Source organism: Chiroxiphia lanceolata, chromosome 2, assembly GCF_009829145.1.
Source record: "Chiroxiphia lanceolata isolate bChiLan1 chromosome 2, bChiLan1.pri, whole genome shotgun sequence".
Classification (NCBI taxonomy): Eukaryota; Metazoa; Chordata; class Aves; order Passeriformes; family Pipridae; genus Chiroxiphia; species Chiroxiphia lanceolata.
In genome coordinates, this window is record NC_045638.1 from 98,630,876 (window position 1) to 98,650,964 (window position 20,089).

The 20,089-nt window shown below is 44.9% G+C and overlaps 2 protein-coding genes across 12 annotated transcripts in view; one reads left to right on the forward strand and one right to left on the reverse strand.

Annotated features, from left to right (window-relative positions):
• ST3GAL6 (ST3 beta-galactoside alpha-2,3-sialyltransferase 6) overlaps positions 1-20,089 on the forward strand; it is a 57,645-nt gene that overhangs the window by 32,005 nt on the left and 5,551 nt on the right. For 5 of the 9 annotated variants that reach the window (XM_032678990.1, XM_032678986.1, XM_032678987.1 and 2 more), the window contains 3 exons: positions 396-582; positions 1,186-1,323; positions 4,789-4,941. In XM_032678990.1, the coding sequence (XP_032534881.1) occupies positions 396-582; positions 1,186-1,323; positions 4,789-4,941 (478 nt within the window). Of the gene's footprint in view, positions 1-395; positions 583-1,185; positions 1,324-4,788; positions 4,942-5,336; positions 5,907-6,576; positions 11,250-20,089 lie in introns of those variants that run through there. The other 4 variants (XM_032678991.1, XM_032678994.1, XM_032678995.1 and 1 more) reach the window with 2 other exon arrangements.
• The window catches only part of COL8A1 (collagen type VIII alpha 1 chain), an 86,767-nt gene continuing 80,454 nt past the window's right edge, over positions 13,777-20,089 (reverse strand). For all 3 annotated transcript variants that reach the window (XM_032678983.1, XM_032678981.1, XM_032678984.1), the window contains 2 exons: positions 17,660-17,975; positions 13,777-15,866 (listed from right to left, as the gene is read on the reverse strand). In XM_032678983.1, the coding sequence (XP_032534874.1) occupies positions 13,960-15,866; positions 17,660-17,972 (2,220 nt within the window). In that variant the 5' untranslated portion in view covers positions 17,973-17,975 and the 3' untranslated portion in view covers positions 13,777-13,959. The remainder of the gene's footprint in view (positions 15,867-17,659; positions 17,976-20,089) is intronic.

The window sequence follows — 20,089 nt, forward strand, 5'->3', positions numbered from 1 at the left end:
GTAAATGGTATCTCCTTTTCAAATTGTGTGCATGGAGCAATGGGTGCTTCTCCAAGCCAGATATTTTCTTTGCCCTTCTCTAGTTTCTGTGTTTGAACCAAGTTGGAAGGCCTTCTGCTTGAGTGACACATGATAAGCAATTGTGTGATTGTATTCTAAACCATCTTGGCCAAGATCCCATATGTGCTTGATCCCTCTGAGTTTAGAGGGTGAGTGCACCTGATAATTGCTCATCTACTGTGTAATGTGATAAGTAAATGCACGGCTGGTAAACTTCCCTGTCCCTAGACATGCTGTCTGTGCCACGGACTAATGTAGGTGCCAAACACCACATGGTAAGGATATGGTGGGGTAGTCATTGATGTCTGTGTGTCTCTGTCCTGTGCCTTCTGCAGGATGAATAATGGCCCTGTTATAGGATACGAAGAGGATGTTGGGACGAGGACGACTTTCCGCCTTTCTTACCCAGAATCTATGTTCTCAGATCCGATCCACTACGACCCTAATACAACTGTGGTTCTCATTGTCTTCAAACCACGTGACTTGAAGTGGCTTTGGAAGATCCTAAGTGGTCAGAAAATAGTGAGTTCAATTCTTCATGCACCTTGGCTCATCTTGCCACACGTCTCTCACGGAAAATACGTTTGCTTTTAACCTCAGTCCTCCTAGCTCAGGGGAGCACTTGATCTCCTAGCCAGTCTGTTTAATATCTTTCCCATAAATGCTTCTGTCTTCTTTCTGATGCACATATTTGATCAGTTCCTGACCACAAAGCAGTTTTCCTCTGGGAAATATATTTTTATTCTCTTCCTAACACTGTCTGATATTTTGCCATACATGCTGCAGACAGTACAAAGTACTTGAGAACGATAACTTCTGTCTGCCTGTTGTCTATGCTGTACCTAATGTGTCCAAGCACACAGTGAACATTTACTGCTTCCAGGGCATGCTGTTGGTATGAGTTGTTCGTTAGGGATCTTTCTGCTGTTTTCCAGCCAACTGGACCCAACCGCTGCTGCTGCAGTGGGTTATCCTGTTGAAGGAGCAGGTGGTTTTGAACTTCTAGAGGTTCAGCACTCCTCTTCTTCCTTTACCTCATGCCCTCAGAGTTTACTCTCATTAGCTACAAAACTAAATTCAGCTATTTATAGCCATTAAAAATGTGTATTTACTTACCTGTTACAGAGTGATAAAGGCTTTTGGAAGAAACCGGCTAAGAATATGATATACAAATCTAGTCAAATCAGGATTCTTGATCCCAGCATCACCAGGAAAACAGCTTATGAGTTGCTTCGTTTCCCAACAAGGTTTCCTAAGAAGGAGGTAGGCTCTTTTCTTCATTGCTTTTTAGTTTTGTGCCACCAAATGTGTACTTAGAGGCAATTATATCTTTGTTACAGTGGACTGTATTAGAAAATCTCTCAGGTTTGCATTAAAGTAGTTTGCATTTAGATGGTGCTCAGAAAAGATGGGAAAATGGAATCCAGAAAGAGAGTGGCTAGCCTTGTGTGCCAAAACCATGTTTTTATAGATTCTGTAATTGGTATGACGTGAGACCGCTTTCCAGATAGACATAATGTTTCTTACAAAATTGGGAAAAATGGGAAGGTAATGGAACGTGGCAGATCCAAAGAGCTTCTAGAAATAGTAGGAAGTCTTGAATTATTGAATGTCGAGTGTTTTATAGTGTTTCTTAAAAACAAAACAGAACCCACCAAACCCCACAAAACAACAAACAGGAAAAAAGCCCCTAACTAAACCTCCCATGAAAAAACAAAACACCAAAAATAACCCCACGCCAAACAAACAAAACCCCCCAAACCCCTAAAAAACTGGTAATTCTAACACTGCTGCAATTTCACACTTCTGAGGAGGGACTAGGGAACATACAGGATATTCCAGCCCTTTGTTAATGACATATGTCTAGCAGCATTGTTGTGCTTACTGATTTGATGCCAAGCATTGTAATGAGCTAACCAGCAATTTGGACATAAAAATACATTTTAAGTGTCAGTTTATGACTGAAGAATGTTTCTGATGAAAGGTAAGGCTTCAAGCTGGAGACCTCCCTTGTGCAGTCAGGGTTGACCACGTGCTGTTTAGCACAGATGCAATTCCCTGGGATCACATCACTGCTTCGTGGGCACCAGCCAACTGACACATGTGGAAATGTTTGACAGGCTGTCACTGTGCAGTATCTGCCACAACTGTTTTCTGGTTTAATCTTTCTAATCTTTGAGGGAGTGGAGATTTGTTTGTTTGTTTGTTTGTTTCTGGGAGTTTCTGTGCCTTTTCTTTTCTCTTTTCAAAATTTCTGTCTGTTTTTTTGAGCACAGTAGTGGCTTTTTTCTCCCTTATTAGCTCTGGAACTGGAATAGCTATTTTAGCTATGTGCTTGCTGAGGCTCTGTGGCATTTCAGGTTTTCAGCAGTGGGTGGGAAGAAAGCAGCATAATAATTGGATGCCCGACTATCTCCTAAATGGCCACAGATGTTCTATGGCCTCCATGGGTCCAGAAATCTCTCCCGTCTCTTTTGGTGTAGATGTTAAAACTGGTGCTGTCAGTGAGTCAGAGAAATGTGCTGGTGTCCTGAAGCTGGTAAAGAGGCAGAGGTCCCTCAGTCGCCCTTTGCTTCTCTGCTGTTCTCTAGGTGCCCCTGCACAGAGCTGGAGTAGAGTTTGGAGCCCTCTGTGTTTGGAGCCCCCTCCTGCCACCTCCAGTTCCCATTTACTCCATTCGAGGGGTTTTGCAGTCCCTTGTCCCTGGGGCAGCAATGATCAGTCTAAGGCAGGCTCTTCCTCACTTTTCCTCCCATCCTAGAGTCGGGCCATGGCTGGGAGCCTGCACACCTGCAGTGGCCCTGGAGCAGCTCAGTTAAGCTGCAGGTTGTGCCTCTTGGGTTCCCGTGGGCAGGACAACCTTTTGCAGGATTCACTTCGGGACCCTCTGTACCTTAGTGTGTCCCTGGGGAGGGCTGGTGCTGCCTTCCCTGTCCTGTGCTTCAGCCCCCTCTGCCTGCGGGAGACACCAACGACTGCTGCTGCTTTCCCAGCTGTCCCTGCCTCTTCCATTAGGCCAGTCTCGAGTTCCCGGTGTGCACATTTGTCCATAGCCAGCAAGCATTTCTGATTTTTAGTAGAGCCAGGAATAAAATTGGATGTGTTGCCTCAACAGCACTGAAATCAGAAAGTGTTGCGGATTCATTCCAAGGCTGTTCCTATTCTCGTTAAATGTGACTGGCTAAAATAATTTCATTACAGGCTGAGGATGTTGCTAGAGTGGCATCACAATAATACATTTTAAAAGTAGTTGCCTTTTAAACTATATTCTTTTGAGGTGAATTTTGTGATAGCCAAAGGTGAACAATGTTAGTTAAAACCGTGATATTCCTGATATTTCCAGGAATATATCCTAAAGGAATATCCTATGCTAATCCTGAAGTGTAGCATTCCTGCCATAGTTTTGGGGTCCTGTTCAGTATGGGTGTTGCAACAGAGTCACCACTAAGTTTATGAAGATGGACCCCTAGGGCAGAAAGTTATTTTGCTAACTTGGCAGGAGCCCTGGGCAACAGTGCGCATTTTAAAAAGATATTATTTCTGGAGTACTCTAAGAGTTGTATAAAGGAACAAAAAATTGTACATAAAAGGTGATAGTTCAATTCTGTGACTTTAATTAGACTTACAGAGCTGAGAAGAGTAGCATTTTCCTGGGGATTTTTTGTGTTATTATATGATACAGAGAAATACATCGAGTGCATCTGCCTTCTCTCTGCACAGAGATGTCCAGTACTGGTTTGTCTGCTTCATTTTTGGAGACAAACGAAGTGAGCCTTTGGTAACAGTTCAAAAAAACCATATCATTTTGTGCTCAGTTTGACGTTTGATTGCAGCTATCGATAGCACATAGTTCATTTGGTCTCTGAGAAAAATGTTATTTTAGCTAAGAAGAGCACTGGTGCCTGAAAGTTTTGTCCATTTCTGGGGACACTTTTTCACCTTAGCTTCGTCTATTGGTTTAATGAAAGAGTTCACCTCTCTCTAAAAAACCTTGCCTCATTTACTTCCCCAGATCATTTTAGCTCCTGCTGCTGAAAAAATCATGTACTTGACCACAAGATAGGGCAGATGGTTGCATGGAGTTGTTCTCTGCTTTTGTGAGAAGTGCTAGCTTTTCATTGGGTGCTCTTAATCTTGCACAGTTAAAACCTGTTTATATCCTGCTCTTGATATTTCACATAGCATTTACTTCTGAGCTGTTCTTACTATAGGGAGAAATAAGCAGTTTTACTTACAGGTTTCTCCTCTTCTAATGTGAATAGTGGGGGAAAGTCTAAAGCAATGGTCTTCTGGAATTTCCCTGCTTTGAAAAAATTCAAATTCAGTCAAATTTGTGTGGCAGTAGCATTCCTGCTTTTTTAGTTTGGTGGTATGAAGATTTGAGCTGTGTCATGTTCTGTTCATCTGGGTCTCCGTCATCTAGAAACTTCTGAACACATCTGGTAATTCAGTCATATTAGATAGGTGAAATGGTCTCCAGTGTAATGAAACCTGACCAGTTTCTCACTAGAAACCAGAGAATCCCAGGGAAGGCTGACACGGCAGACCCCCCGGTCATGGGAAATCTGTGGGCAGTACCTTCCTCTTTTTGAGACACGAGGGGATCAAACTATGAAACCAAACATCTGTAGAAGACCCAGGCTGCCTGATTTGCCTTGTCTTTAAGTTTGGTGTTCCCGTTAAACTACCAGGTATTTATGTATATGTTATCTCTGTGTTCTGTTTTAGAAACCCAAGCATCCAACAACAGGGCTGATTGCCATTACACTAGCATTTCACATATGCCACGAAGTCCACCTGGCAGGCTTCAAGTACGACTTCACTGACAGAAACAGTTCTTTGCACTACTATGGCAATGAAACCATGTCTCAGATGATGCAGGTAACTATAACTTGTTTGTGCTGAGAGAATTATAGCTGGTAACTGGGGAGGGCAATTTAATATAGATAAGAAGTGTGGACTGCAGGTCAGAAAGCCTCCTACCTTCTCCTGGTTCAGCTGCTTGCAGGCTAACATTGCTTCAATCTCCTCCTCTCTGCTTTTGTTTTTGAAGAATGTAGATAATGATATTTGTGTCCCTTGTGATACACCATATTCTGCAATGTCTGCATGAGATATGTCCACTTGTGTGTTCTGGTTTGCTTTGCTGGTGTTGTCCTTAGGTTGCACATACAGTGTCATAGAGATGTTTTCGTTAACACTGTCAGAATGTGAGTGGTGTTGTTTCTGTTTGCATTTTCTTTTTCCTTGGCACCTGCTTGCACAATTTGTCATAGCTGCCAAACCCCTAAAAGGACAGAAAGAAGAGCAAAGGGAAATTGAAGGAGTTAAGACCTATAAACTTGCAGTTAGGAAAAGAACTGAATTTTGGAAATGGAAAGCAGAAAAGAGAAGCAGCTCTTGGAGGAGGATAGGAAGAGAAGATACTGCTTCCAGGATGGGGAAGCCACAATTCAACAGGAGAGGAAGCAGCAGGAGCCTGGCAAACATCAGGGGTGCCTTCTCTCCTCCCTGCTGTTTTGCTGTGGTCATGCCTCTGTTTTCTTCTGTGTCTCTGCTCTTATTTTCAGTTGCCTTTGGCTCTGTACTCCAAGCAACCCCATTTCAGCCCTTCACCTCAGTGTGAAGTTTTCTCTTCCATTTGCCCAGAGCATATGGGGACCATTTTCCTCTTCTTTCTTTTCCTGAAGAGGAGGGGTAGGGACAATGCCTGTAAGAGCCTCTCATGTCTCTCTCAGGACTCCTAGGTGCCTGCTGTTCTGAGATAATTTTCCTCTAACACTGAACTCACCTTCATTTTGAGGCTCCTCTCTGCAGGTGATGTTTCCTAAAATCTTTAAACTTAATGACACTGAAGAATTAACAGAAAGATTTTTGTTTAGTAGTTTGTTTTTTTAAGTTGTAAATATTACGCTACATATGTGTAGTATTTTATGCAGTATTTGTATTCTGTTCATTTTAATTTACTGGATTCAGTGCCTAAGTAAATTTACTTTCCTTGTGCTGCCCTCCACTAACCTCGGTGGTCTCCTCTGTGTCCAGGATCTGGGTATAGCACAGAAGACGGATTGGTTTTGGCTTGCTGAAGCTGATTGGCAGGATGCATCTGATGTGCTTTTCAAGAACCTGCACTGAGTTTTGAGAATTACTCATTTTCTCACTGCTTGTGCTGTAAATGTGGTCCCTCAGTTTTTCTCTCTAAGCAGAGTGAGGAGTCGAGAGGGTTAATATTGGAAGGACTTCTCTGAGACCACATCTCACCCATTCTTGCCACCAAAGGATCATCCTTTTTGGTTGTGTCCTAATGGAAAAATCTAATGTAGTTTTGAGCAATAATCCCTTGTTTTCTTGAGAGGCTGTGCTAAGCCTTTGCTAAAGAAGTCTTTTCCCCAGAACTTTCCTACTCTTAGCATCTTCCAAGTATCACAAGTAATAGAAAGAAGATAACAGTGAAGTGGTGCTTCTGGTTATAATTTGATACTTATTCTTTTTTATTATTCCCTCACATCTTTTTAGAATGAATATCACAACATCAGTGCTGAGCAGAAATTCTTGAAGAAGCTTATAGACAAGAACTTTGTGGTCAATTTGACGTGAAGGCTGAATGGAAAATACAAAGAAGAATCACTATTTTCAAGATTTGAAAAATTTTTATTTTTTGTATGACATTTTTATTTTTTAAGTGCAGCATAACTGTTTACTGTTTAAAAGGAGCCCAGAAACCTCACCAAGGCAGAAGCTTCTTCTAGGCCTGAGGGTAATGGACTACTGCAAACAGTTAATTGAATTTCTGTGAAGCTATTTAATAGTGGGAAAACCATGAAACTTTCAGCTGAAAGTATCAGGGATATATAAAAATGTGATGCACATCCCTTATTTATCAGTGAGAACTGTTTCCAAATGACGATGTTCTCCAAAAGGGTTCCACTGTCAAGAGACTGAGATGACCAGTGTTTAATTAGTAGATGGATGTAAAGTATCGAGTATCTGTCTTGTAGTATGGAAATGGCTTTAAAACTATGCCTATAAATAATTACTGTATGTTTTGGAGAAGGGTGGACATACAGAGTGTACAGATTTTGCTCTGCCATACTCCTGAAGAGAGGACGTCAGCAAGGAAGGCACGCACAGCTTGTGTGCTGCCCAACGACTCTGAACTACTGTTTGCCTTTGCCAAAGGTGAAGACCCTTTGGTCCAGTTTGTGGAGATGTTGATATTACAATGCTTGTGGTGTACCCATTTTATGGAAGAATCATATTCCCTGTGCTGTGCGTCCAGTAAATTTTACAGTTGCTGACTTGACTTACAAAAGAGGGAGTATGAAGACCGAAGAGTTGTCCGAACTACCCGCGTGTCAGGCACGCACAATGGAAACGTGTGCTGGGACAGATGTTCATGCCTGAGTTTAGAGTCAATGCTTGTTGGATTCCTAGGTCTCCAGGGCAGGATGTCATGTATTTTTCTGTTTGCTCCCCAAGAATTGAGGTGGATTTTTCCAAATGAGCACAATCTCCTTCTTCGGATGCTGTAATGCATTTCCGCCTTTGAAATGCATCAATACAAGCAATGAAGACTCCCGTTTTTGGCAGTAGAGTGTGGTAGGAATATCCAAGATGTACCTCAGCTGAATGACCATTTGGCATCTGTTTACCTCTGCTGTCCTGACATTTAGATTTAAAGTATGTGACTGAACTAAATCATTTAGCAGTGGGAATTTACTTGAGATTTTAATTGAAACATTTAATGGGATGTTTATGTTTTCTGTATTGGTTTGTCTCTGACAAGCCTGCTGAATAAATTAAGTCTACCTGGGAATGCACTTGACAATTGTCAAAGAACAACAAGTAATATGCTGTTCTAATTCTTGCACAGGGTGTGTATATGAAGTTTTTCTTTTAATTGTGGCAGATTTGTTGGAAGATTTATGGTTATCTTAATCAGTCATATCTAAAAAAATACAAAGAAGTCCACTTAAAAAAAAAAAAAGTTTAAAGTTAGTTTAAAGCAGTAAATACCTTTGCTGCTTTTAAATAAAATTATATAGGTAGTGCATTTAAGGGTAATGCAAACAACTGCAATATGAGTACAAACCTCTAATAGGTCAAGAGCATGGTATTTCTTCTTTTCAGAAGCTGAGGATTACGAAAGTACTGAACCCCATTTCTTTGCTGCAGCAATGTAGAGGAATAACCAATGAAGTAACCAAAGAGTCTTCTTTCTTTTTTCTATTACTCTTGGGGAGTAGGTATTTAAAACAAACAAGCACACACCTTCCCATAGTTCTGATTACCATCTTTAGCTCCTTGGCTCTGCCATTTGGGAATTAGCGAGAGCGGTGTGATTCAGAGGGATGCCACAGCTGAAGGGGAGGAGGCTTGTGTTTTCACCTGAGCTTTGGTCTGTTTCAGGCAAGCTGGACATGCCTGAAATAACTCCGGATATCAGAAAAATCTGTGGCATGGGGTGGGGAAGGACCCACATGTGTCCCCAGCAAGGAACAGGCTGTACTATGGTGTCTTGTCAGCTGTGTGTCCCTTGGGTGCAGCTGCAGTCCAGCCATGTGCAGGGCAGCAGGCAAAAGCATGGAGGAGAAGGGAATCTGGGAGGTCCTAGGGCACCGGAGCAGGTAGTGGAAATGGAGGAAATCACAATTTCTTCACCAGGTGGCAGAAGGGCTCTTACTCAATTTTTTATGTCTTTTTTTTTTTTTCCCCTAAATGTGCATGTTTCTGAGGCTTTTAGGAGAACTTTGCTTAAAAATCTGAATACAAACAAAAAATAGTGACAGTGCTGTCTTCGTCTCTACCTGCATTTATTTCTCCTGGTTATTTCAGTTAATTAAAAAGGTTTGTATGTCAGTCTGCAGCCCCAGACCTGCAGTGATTTAAACTACTGGCAGTAGTAGTAATTCCATGTGAGAACGATGCTGTGGTAAGGCTGTTCACAGAGGTTGCAGTGTTGTCCAAGCTCTTGTTGCATAGAAGTCCTTGGTAAATCTTAGGCTGTGTTGAGAACTGAGGCAGGCAGAAGTGGGGGACTGCCTCTTCGCTCTCAAAATCTACAGTCACTTCCAGAGCTGGGGCCCCCAGCTCTCCCATGGCTGCTGCCATGATCCAGCTGCATCCGTGTAATATCTCTTAGCATGCTGTCTGTAAGGATTTTTTTCCTGGAGAGCTGTTGGATTTGCTCCAGACACTGTGAGGAGAGTGCTTGTGGTGGAGCAAGCTGCTTCCCTCTGCTTCTCCACCCGTCTCCGGTGGCAGGAAGTGGGTAGGGAGCTCTGCTTTTGAGGATGTGGTTATTTTCTCTGCTTTATTTTGTCTCCAGAGATATTCTTCCCATTAGTCTAAACTGACTTTGTCTCCTGATTCTCCTAAGAGGTTTTCTGCTTTTTGTGGGAGGGTGAGGTTTGGATTCTAACTGTAGCAGAACAAACAAAATAACTGAAAAAAAGGCTTCATGGCAAACAAGTGGTGTCTCCCAAACTCTTTGTACTTAAAATAGATCCCTTTTTTCTTAATCACATCAGCTTTTTCGGTTTCCTTAAGACACTTTTTTTTTTTTTTAAATAACGCATTTGGTATTCTCAAGGCATTTAATGCACTGTCTACAGTTACTTATCTATATTGGCTTCACCTTTTTATTTTTTACAAAGTCTCTCTGTTTGTATGAGTGACTTATTTTTGAAATTAAGCAATACTCTCAGGGATATTTTTCCCCCACTTCTGGGCTCCTGCAGGGATGTTCAGTCTGTGTATGCCACTGTTATTGTCCCAGGGTGACTGAGTAACATTTAGAACCAAACCTGTGTACTTGGGACCAGGCCAAGAGTGGATACTGTTGATGAACCACAAAGTATGAGACTATTTGAAAGCCCATCTTGCAGACCAGTAGCTTTTCTCTTCAGTAATAAGCAGTGAACCAAATAATTAATTTTTCCCTCCATAAAATGTTTTGGTAGGATTATGTGTAGGCCAGCCCTGCTTCATCACCTGTTTCACATAATTTCTGCTACTCTGCCTCAAGGACAGGTATGGCTTTGGCACTGACTTCGTTCAGGCAGGAATACCCATGTGTAGTGGGTTTCTCAGCAATGTTCACAGATCACAGTGTCTGTTCTGTGTGGGCACACGGTTTTGCAGGTGTACTGCAGTACCAAAGACTTTACTTTGGGCTTTTAATGAAAAACAATAATGCTAACTCCAAATATTTAGATTGTTTCTGAGAGTGAGGTGCTATAAAGAAAGACTTTCTTCTCCTGTTTTTGCCATTCCTGAAAGTGAAATCTCTGCACTGAAACTTCTCTTAATAAGCTATCCAATTTTTTTTATCACATCAGGGGCAAAGCTACCAATTTTGGATCCCAGGGTGCTGCCAGCTTTATTTCCACATCTGGTAACAGTGTCTGTATAGGTATCCAGTGTCTCCTGTAATTTTTCTTTCTCTATCAGTTGTGAAGTGAGATGCTCTCCTCCCATCTTACTCTGTCCTGGTTCCCCAGCAGCCTGCTGAATTTCAAGAGAGCAGCATCTTACAGCAAAGGTGCTCCTGCATTTTATCTGCTACCCCCCTCAAAAGAGTGCCCTGTCAGAAAGACACAGCTCTAAGATACCAAAATATGCAGTGAACGGGCAGGATGACACGTGTCAGCTGAAAGCTTTGTTTGGCTCAGACTTTCAGGTTCGCTTTTTTTTTGTTTCCTGTTGGGAAAGTATTTTTTCCTCCATTGTAATAATTAAGGGAAGTACTGAGATATTTTGAGAAGCAAGGTCATGGACTATTGCACTAAATGTGAATCTGAGAGTGCCTAGAAGATGTTACTAAATTACATTTCCAGTGACTGTGGTGTTGGTGGTGATAATACAGAATCGCAACTTTGATGTTTAAAAATTAGCATATGGTACTTCTTGTTTCCTATTCCATGCTTTCCTTTTTAATAATGCCCTGGGGGGTAGTATCAATAGCTTAACTTTTAAGTGGACTCTGATTTTTAAGAACATACTAAACTCAACGTGTTTTTGGTATCAGTAAATACTTATTTTATTTGCCATTTGTCTTAAGTTTTATACGCCTTTAAAGTGCCAGCTGTATTTTGAAGACATTCTTACAGTTGTTTGGTTCAAGTGAAATTTTGAATGCTAAAAATTTAGAAAGAGATTATTTTCCTGTGAATAAACTGTTAAAAAGACAGTGCCCTCAGACTTATTTTTCCAAGACCGCTGCTCTGTGTGTGAGTGTGGATGTGTGGGTATGCCCAGCCCCATAACGATTGGTGTGTCAAATATGTATCAGATATGTTGTCAAATATGGTATCAAGTTTTGGAACAAACTTTGATGCTTAGTGGAACAAACAGCTGAAAATTTTTGAACCCAGGTGGGCTGAGTTGTTCTGTGGGTGGAGATCTCACTCCAGGCTGAGTACAAGCAAAGCTGGGACATGGTTTTTGTGGATAAGGTCAAGGGCAGCTTCGTTGTGATTTGAATTTTTTTCACTTTTTTTGAATCTTGCTTGTCTTATTGTGGACTTTCAGGGGAATGCTAAAATAAAAGATGGCGTGTGACAAAAGACTTCAAAAAGTGAGAAAGTGAGATAGTGAGAGACACTATTGTGGTACTTTGTTCATAATCTTTTTGTGCAGAAAAAAATGAGATGCTGGGGGGCTTAAGGGAATCTGAGGGAGATTTAGGTAACAGTTACTTGATGCAGTAGATATTCAGTGCATTCCTTTTAGTATGGACAATTTAGGAGTTTGCCGGCTTAGAGGAAAATGCCTGTCTCTGAGGTGAGATTGGGGAAGCCACATCAGGAGAACCAGGGATGTGATGAGCATCTCTCAGCCTGGGCGGCCAGTTCTGACTTTCTAGGTGAGCACAAATCCTTACCAGCATGCCTCTGCAACAGATCCCTTGGCTTCCTTCTTGCTGCCCCTCTGCCTTTTTAAGCTGCACTCTCACATCGACTTGTGCTGAGCAGGCACCTGTCCTCACGGGCTGCTGAGGGAGCCCCGCGTTCTGTGTGTTCCCCCGGCCCCTGCCAAGCCCTCCCACTAAATGTGACTCCAGGACAATGCATTCCCCCAGCAGCTTCGGGGACATTTTGCTAGGAACTAAAGAAAAGGATATCTCTCTTTTGGTTTTTTCCTTGTGTCCAGCTGTCAGTGGTTTCAGAGAGTCGTTGTGGTCCGATACATGAATTCAGCAGATTGAATGTTCAGAACCTCTAATGTTCTGAATGAAGACACAATTGTTTTTTGGTTTTATTTTTAAAGATATTTAATAAGATATTTTTTTTTTCAAATCAGTACAAAAATTTTAAATACAAAATTATTTGCTTTTGACATATCTCATATATTCTGGGAACATACTGAAGTCACCAGTGTCTGGTAAACTGTCCGTCCATTCCTGCCACCGTTCCATAAAATTTCTGAGATAAAGCACCACATTATATCACTGGAGTCCTTAGTCAATGTTAGACTGCATTAAACTCTGCATTTAAATAATGGTAATGCCAGTTAAATCCAATCTGAGTTCTGCATGAAAAATCTAGTTCATTTTTCACTCAAAAGCAGTAGCGTTAGCTAAAGACATGGAAGAATTGATGAGTATTTAACTCAACTAGCGCAGCAGTGTGTGATGTGCAGCACTGTACAGGGAACCACAGTAAAGTACGCTGCCCTTTGGAAACGGAACACTTTCGAGGTGAGAGTAGCACCACTGATGAGCAGACAGAGACTTCTTGCAGAGAAGTCGCTGTCCTCAAGTACAGGAAAGGTTGAGGCCTGCAGGTTCTCCTTAACAACTGGTAACATATAAATAAGGATTGGAAATCAGCTTTTAGATAGAATGAAGTTCTTGGATAAATTTGAGTGATCAGCATTGCTGGTAAACTTATCGGTTGATCTCAAGCAACAAATTAGTTAATTAGCAAACAGAGCTACTTCTGCTTTGCCTAGTCATTGAAGAGCAAACTGATTTAACTTTTGCTGAGTGGCAGAATAGGTGTTTCTTCTGACAAGCCAAATGGGTTCTTAGTATAAGCACAGACATCCAAGCAAATTTGTGCCATCTTGTGTAAGCCAGAATGTCTCAATGACATGGCATGAAGTAAATGGGGAGCCCTTCATTTTTGTCTCTGATTTACCTCATCTACTTCAGCTGTGCAAATAGAGATGGAGACATTTTGAGTGCTGTGGCCTTTGGAGGTGAAACCAGTGCCTGCTGGAGTCAGTGGCAGCATTTTGAGTCCAGTGACTGCTGGAGAAGACTCAGGGGAATTGGTTAGTTACAGCATCAATACTCCTTTTCCATCATAAATCATTCAGGAAAAAAAACTACCTGCAGGAGTATTTTATATGGGGGAAGGGAAATAAAGGTCTTCAGCTATGAGAACCTTTGCTTTGTCAGGCAGACCTGCTGTCAAAAAAACCAAGAAACCCCCCACGCAGACAAATAAGCCACTCAAATTTTTTGTTATAATTAGAGACTGACCTACTCTGGTTTAAGTCACCGTTTTTCATCTCATAACTATGATCAATGCAACAGGAGTGAGTGACGTACACTAATTTGAACTTTAGTACTGAGTTATTGTGAATGAAATTAAGTAAGCATGGCATTGCAGAAATATATAACGTACAGCTAATATGTCCCCCTTGGGTGCAAAACAACTGCTTATGAACCTGATATGCATCTTTAGATATGTTCACCACACCTTTTTGTTTTTATAACTAGCTGTGCATAATGTTAAACTTTGTATTTATTCTTTTTTTTGTACAAGACGGTCCAAAATGGTCATAAAATGCATCTTTTGTGGTATAAAAGTTGAAGCAGAGGAGAAAGGTTTTGACTTTGTGTGTGGGTGTGTGGGGGTTGTTGTGTGTGTGTGTGTCTGGTTTTTTGTTTTACATGGGATACAATAAATATCCTGAAAAAGATGAATGAACGTATTGCCCGGCATAGAGTCCTGCTGCCTGCTCGGATGGCATTTGAACGTAAACCTTGTCTCCAGGCATGAGCTGGACCACGGCACTGCCCGAAGCCTGGTCCAGGTAGCCCTTCTTGTACTCATCGTAGGTGTACATCAGCGGCTCGTTGTTCTTGAACAGAGCCACCCACACGTTGGCCCCTTTACAGTGGACGTGGTAGGCGAAGTAGTAGACGCCGGGGATCTCGCAGGTGAAGATCCCCGTCTGGGGGTTGTAGTTCTGCCGGCCGTTGTAGAGGAGCTTGTCGAACTTCACGGGCACCCCAACCCGGGGGAAGGGGGTGAGCAGCTCTGCTGTGAACGCAGGCATCTCGTAGACAATGCCACCAGCCTTGCCTTTCTTGCCCTTGTAGCCGTAGGGGGGCTTGACGCCGTCTATCCCTGGCCCCACCTCAGGCAGGTACTCTCCCACAGCTGGTGGAGTGGGTGGGATGATGACTGGGGGACCTGGGGGTCCGGGGGGGCCCGGTGGCCCCTGGAGCCCTGGCTGGCCAGGAGGACCGAGTGCCCCAGGCTTCCCTGGGGGTCCCTGCAACCCTGCAGCCCCAGGTTTGCCTATGCCAGGGAAGCCAGGGGGTCCAGGCATGCCTGGCTCCCCCTTCGCCCCTGGCAGCCCTGGGGGGCCGATGGGGCCGCTGGGTCCTGCAATGCCGGGGATGCCTGAGGGGCCCTGAAGCCCCTGGGCACCAGGGAGCCCCGGCTCACCCTTTGGCCCCACGAGCCCTGGGACACCCGGCAGCCCCGGCAAGCCTTTGTGTCCTGCTTCCCCCTTGGGCCCTGTGGGGCCCGGCAGCCCCCGCAGCCCAGGGGCCCCCACTTCCCCAGGAAAGCCTGGCTTTCCCGGAAAACCCTGCAGGCCAGGTTCTCCCTTAGGGCCGACCGGTCCCGGTGGCCCCACGGGTCCACCCTCTCCTTTGGGTCCTGGGAAACCGGCGGCCCCTGGGGGTCCCATGATGCCTGGCAATCCCGGCTGGCCTGGCTCCCCTGGCGGCCCCCCCATGCCAGGTGGTCCCGCATGCCCCTTCTCCCCCTTCGGCCCCAGGGGGCCGGGCAGCCCACCCACACCTCGCTCACCTTTGGGCCCCGGGAAGCCTGGCTTCCCAACCCCAGGGGGGCCCGGGGGCCCTGGTAGGCCTGGCAATCCCTGCTCTCCTTTGCCACCTGGGAATCCTGGCTGGCCAGGTATGCCGTCCTGGCCTGGTTTGCCGATGCCAGGCGGGCCAGGAGGGCCTTGGATCCCAGGGGCCCCTGGAGGCCCCTGCAGCCCTAGCTCTCCTGGGGGTCCAGGTTTACCCAGGGGTCCTTGTGGCCCAGGGAAGCCAACCATGCCTGGTTTGCCAACCCCTGGCAGCCCCACGGGGCCAGGAGGACCAGGCAGCCCGGGTGGACCCTTCAGACCTGGCAAACCTGGGATCCCAATGCCCTTCTCCCCTTTTGGCCCTGGGATCCCAGGGATTCCTGGTGGCCCCTTCATCCCAGGCTCGCCCTTTGGCCCTGGCTGTCCCTGCAGACCCGGAGGACCTGCTTTCCCTATACCGGGAAGCCCATGAGGTCCTGGTGGTCCTTGTGGTCCGGGTATTCCCATAGGCCCGATCTCCCCCTTTGGTCCCATCTCCCCTCTTGGCCCCGGGGGCCCCATGACCCCTGGTTTTCCTGGCATCCCTGGCAAACCCGGCTTTCCAATTCCTGGATATCCTTGTGGGCCTGGTTTTCCTTTGGCTCCTGGCACGCCATGGCCTGGTAATCCAGGTGGCCCCGGTGGCCCTCTTGGTCCTGGCTCACCAGGGGGGCCTTGCTCACCCCTCAGACTGCGTATGGGCATTTCTGGGTTGGGAAGAAAAGAAGAAGAAAGGAGGAGGGAGAGAGACAAAAGGTCATTGCAGTCTCATCCTTCAAAAAACATAAAGGCAGTTTTGAATGGAATGTGCTTGTTATGATGCCTCATGGGTTTGTGGTAGGTAGAGCCAGCTAGCCAGTTACAGGTTGGTCCTGGGAATGAAGAGGATGTTGCAACTGTTTTGCATACCCCAAACTTCCATGCGTGTGTCTGTTTCCATAAAATAATTACTGTGCATCATATGTAAAAGCTATTTGTGCTTTACTAGTATTCTCCACCTATACCGTCTTAAACAGCAAAATCTGCACGTTGTCCCATATTTGCTGTACATTAATCTACCTTTAAGAGTTTTCACAAGACACAGAAGTTGCTCGGTGCTTTTGTTCTGTAGGAGGAGTCCTGGCATAAAAGTACTTTTGCTGGAGGGCTTACATGAGCAAGATCAATTAAAAAAGATTCTGTCAGTAAGGTTTGTATGTAGGTTATGTCTGTATTCACCAAGGCTTTGGTTCCCATTAAGGTATTACTGGAAACCAACCTACGTCCTTAACCATCTCTTCTAAACGTTTTGCAAAATCATTCTATTGTCCAAACCCACATTTTTGTGTATGTGACCACTTAGCATTGCAGGTCAGGGAGGGAGTTTCTGTGTTGTGTTTGTGCTGGGGTCAGTTGCTTTTCAAGCTGCAGGTTTTTCATGTTAAGTGGAAAATCTCTCCAGCTCTAAAAGGGATAAAAAAGTGAGAGGCTTGGGGGAAGGCAAGAGATGAGGTTTCAGGACAAGAGAATTAACTGTTCTTTGAGAGGCAGAAACCCTTCCTCTCTGCACATGTTGTGTTTTATGCACGTAGAAGATCTTTGCTCATGAGATGGGTTGATTTCACAGCCAGTGATGTTTGTTCAGACAGTCCAAAAATATTCCATTTCCCTCTGAAGCCAGTGGACGTTGTGGTTAGCTGAAGCCTCAGTAAGACAAAGGGTTAACCAGCTTGTCTGAAGTCACACAGACGCTGGCTGTCCTCACAAGGATTTTATGATACTGGGTGTTCCTGGTCACCCTTTGTATTTGGACTTTCTTTCTTATTTTGTTAAATATCTTAATACTGTCCAAACTTCCTTTACTGAATACAGAAAGTGCTTGTACGTGCAGACTTGTGCAGTAAATCTCTGTACTTTCAATCTTCTGTTACACCCATAAATAACCTATAGAAAGAGGACTCCAGAGTTGGAAGAGCAATTGTATGCTCTTATCTGCAAACCTCTAAATCACAGAGTCTGGGCAAATTCAGAGACAAAATGGTGATGTTCCCGTAAAATCGAATCTTGGGGCTGTTAGCTCTTATGTCTGGTTGCTGCAGTTAGAGTGGGAGCAGATCCAGGCAGGACCCTGGCCCATCTACCTGGGCCATCCTTTGAAACCCCATCAGAGGGACTTCTGCAGGCAGGTGGGATTACAAGGTTTCTCCTAACCTTGAACAAGCACCCAGGCAAATCTGGGGCCAGCCCTGGGTGCTGGAGGCTCATCACAGGTAGGGCTGCTCAGAGGCTGTGCTGCAGTCCAGAGGATGACTGTGGCCTTGTGCTGGTGACCCTGAGCTGCCCCACAGCCTGTTTTGTCCACCTGTGGCCAGGTACCAACCTGGCCAGTCCTTTGGGCCCAGGGTTGCTGTGCCCAGCCTGCAGCAGCCTGCTCCAATGTTCAGGCCCACCCTCCAGCAAAGAGTGCTCTGGTGCACTGGGTGGGATTGTGCAGGGTTGGGGAGGGACATGCCCAGCCTACCTTTCTCTTTCTTGGGAGCCATATCCTTGCCAAGCAGGGGCCTCTGTGGGATCTCCTTCATGTACTGAGGCAGATGGGGGTACTCTTTCCCGTACTGCATGTGGGGCATCTCCTTGCCCATGTGCTGCATTGGGATGCCTTCTTTGCCCAGCGGCATGTGAGGTACTTGTTGTCCAAGAGGTTGGTACTGGGGCACCTGAGGTGGCAGCTGCTTGATCCCATAGTAGGCACCTCCTTGAGCAGACCTCACCAGCTCCAGGTAAACGGTGACAGCCACTGCCAGCAGCTGCACAGGGAAGAGCAGCGCGGCCATCACCTGCAAAAAAACACCGCAAACCCCACAGTTGGCAGAAGATTTTCATGTTATGTGTTTCCCATTAGGGCAACATGCTCTCATTTTCTGCAGCAAACTGGACCTAAACCTCTGCAAACTGGCTCTGGTTTGTGCACTGCCCTGAAGGACATCGAGCAGCAGGCCTGTATCTGGTTTATTGGAGGCTCTTACTCAAACAGTACTAATACAGTAAATGTCCTTATATGTATTTAGTTTTATGCTACCTCAGGGGTGCCCTCTGCAGTTTCTTCACACCTGCTCCCAGTTTGCTGCTTTCTCACTTGTGTCAGCGCCACAGCACAAGTTGGGCAAGCTCTGCTGGAAGCTCTGGCACAGGGGAAGAGCAGGCAGGGGATGTGGGGGTCTTATAAACACTTTTTGCCCAAGGAAGCTAAATTGTGAGTACCCCTTCCACTCTCCACAGCAATGAAAGCTCAGTTTCTGCAGCTTAAATCTGTGCCTATGCCCCATGGCTGCAGGGTCTGTTCCTATTGCAGGTCTTACCAGCTCTGGGCTGGGATCCTCTCAGCCTCTACCCAGAAGTGGGCCATCTAAGGGCTGCCTGAGTCATCACTGCTCCAGTCAGATCAGCCAACCCAAGACTTTGTCTGGGAATGTTAAACTATTTTCTAAAGGTCTTCTGCTGTTTTCTAAAGATGGGAATTCTTGTCCCATCTGCTGTTGGCTTTCCTTTCTGCAGTAAGGGCATTTACCAGCCAGTGAACAGCAAATCAGGAACCAGGAACTCCGTAGAGGAGTGCAAACTGGGGAGAGCTTATGGTAAAATGAGACTCTGCATGTGTTGGAGTATTTTATCCCACAACCAAATCCTGCCGTTTCTGGCAATTGCCAGGCCTGATGGCTGTCCCTCTGTCCCTGCTTTTCCACCATGCAAAGATGCCTTGCACCCAACCTGGGCACCTGGAAAAGCCCCCATGCTTTTCCAAGTCACTAATGCTGCAGAGCTTTGCCAAACTGCCTGTTGGGACTCACTCCCAGCAGCTGCTGCACCCCGGTGTGATGAGGGCATGTATTATCATTACTGAAGGTGTAGTGGAGGCTAAATAAAAATTACGTAGTTGGAACCACAAGCAGAAGGTTGTTATTTTCAATAATAATTCTATATAGACAAATGAACTACAGAAAAGATGGAACTGTGTGTTAACAGTAAAACAAACGATTTAAGAAAATGAAATATTAGTGAGTAAACGCTAGGTGGAGCATATGTTGCACAGCTGAGTTTCTGCAGTCACTTTCTCTCCCAGGAATTCAAAGTCTTGGATGTAACCGGCTGCCATGTGGCAAAGTGCAAGCACAGTTGCTCATCCTTGTTCAGCACAGCATTTCAGCAAATGCTTCTCCTCCAGTGAGTTTAATGTGGCTTTTAGCCCACAGCTGGCTGTGCTGCTGTGAGCTAAAGGATTAGGGCCTTAGGACGTGGTATTTCTGCTTAAAGCCCAATGGCACTGGACTTCGAGGACAGTCTGTGCATGATCAGTTACTGTGACCTGGCTGGGACATGGTAACTTATTAACCCACTGCAGCTTCATCTGGGCACATAAAACACTAAGCAATCTTTTTTTTCCTTTTTTTTTTTTGGGGGGGGGATGGGGAGGGGAGATGTCCCCATTCTGTCCTCTGTTGGCCTTCCTGCCCCATTCTATACCGTAACGAGCAACTTGCAGCAGCTTTGCCTCTCTGTAGTGTGACACCTGCCTCAGTTTGCAGGGAAAATCCCAGCTACTGGAAAAGTTGCACCATTCTGTGCATCTCTCACAAAGGAAAAGCACTGCCCCTATGAAAACAGAAATGCAGCAAAACCTTTAAAAAAATTAGAAGATATTGGATGATTTAGGACTGTTGTTGAAACCTACAAGTATGAAGGGCAGGGTGGATTTTGAAGAATGAGGTTATTATATTAGCTTCTTGGCTACTTTGTTGTTCTGGTGACCAGTTTTGGGGGGTTTATTTTTTTAAAAAGATAACTTCAGTGGAATAAGTAGAGAGGGAAATAGGTAGAATTCCTTTGGATGAGATTTTGTCCTTGTTTTTATTACAAAACATGGGCTTTGTGTGCAAGTGGGAGGTATTTGAAA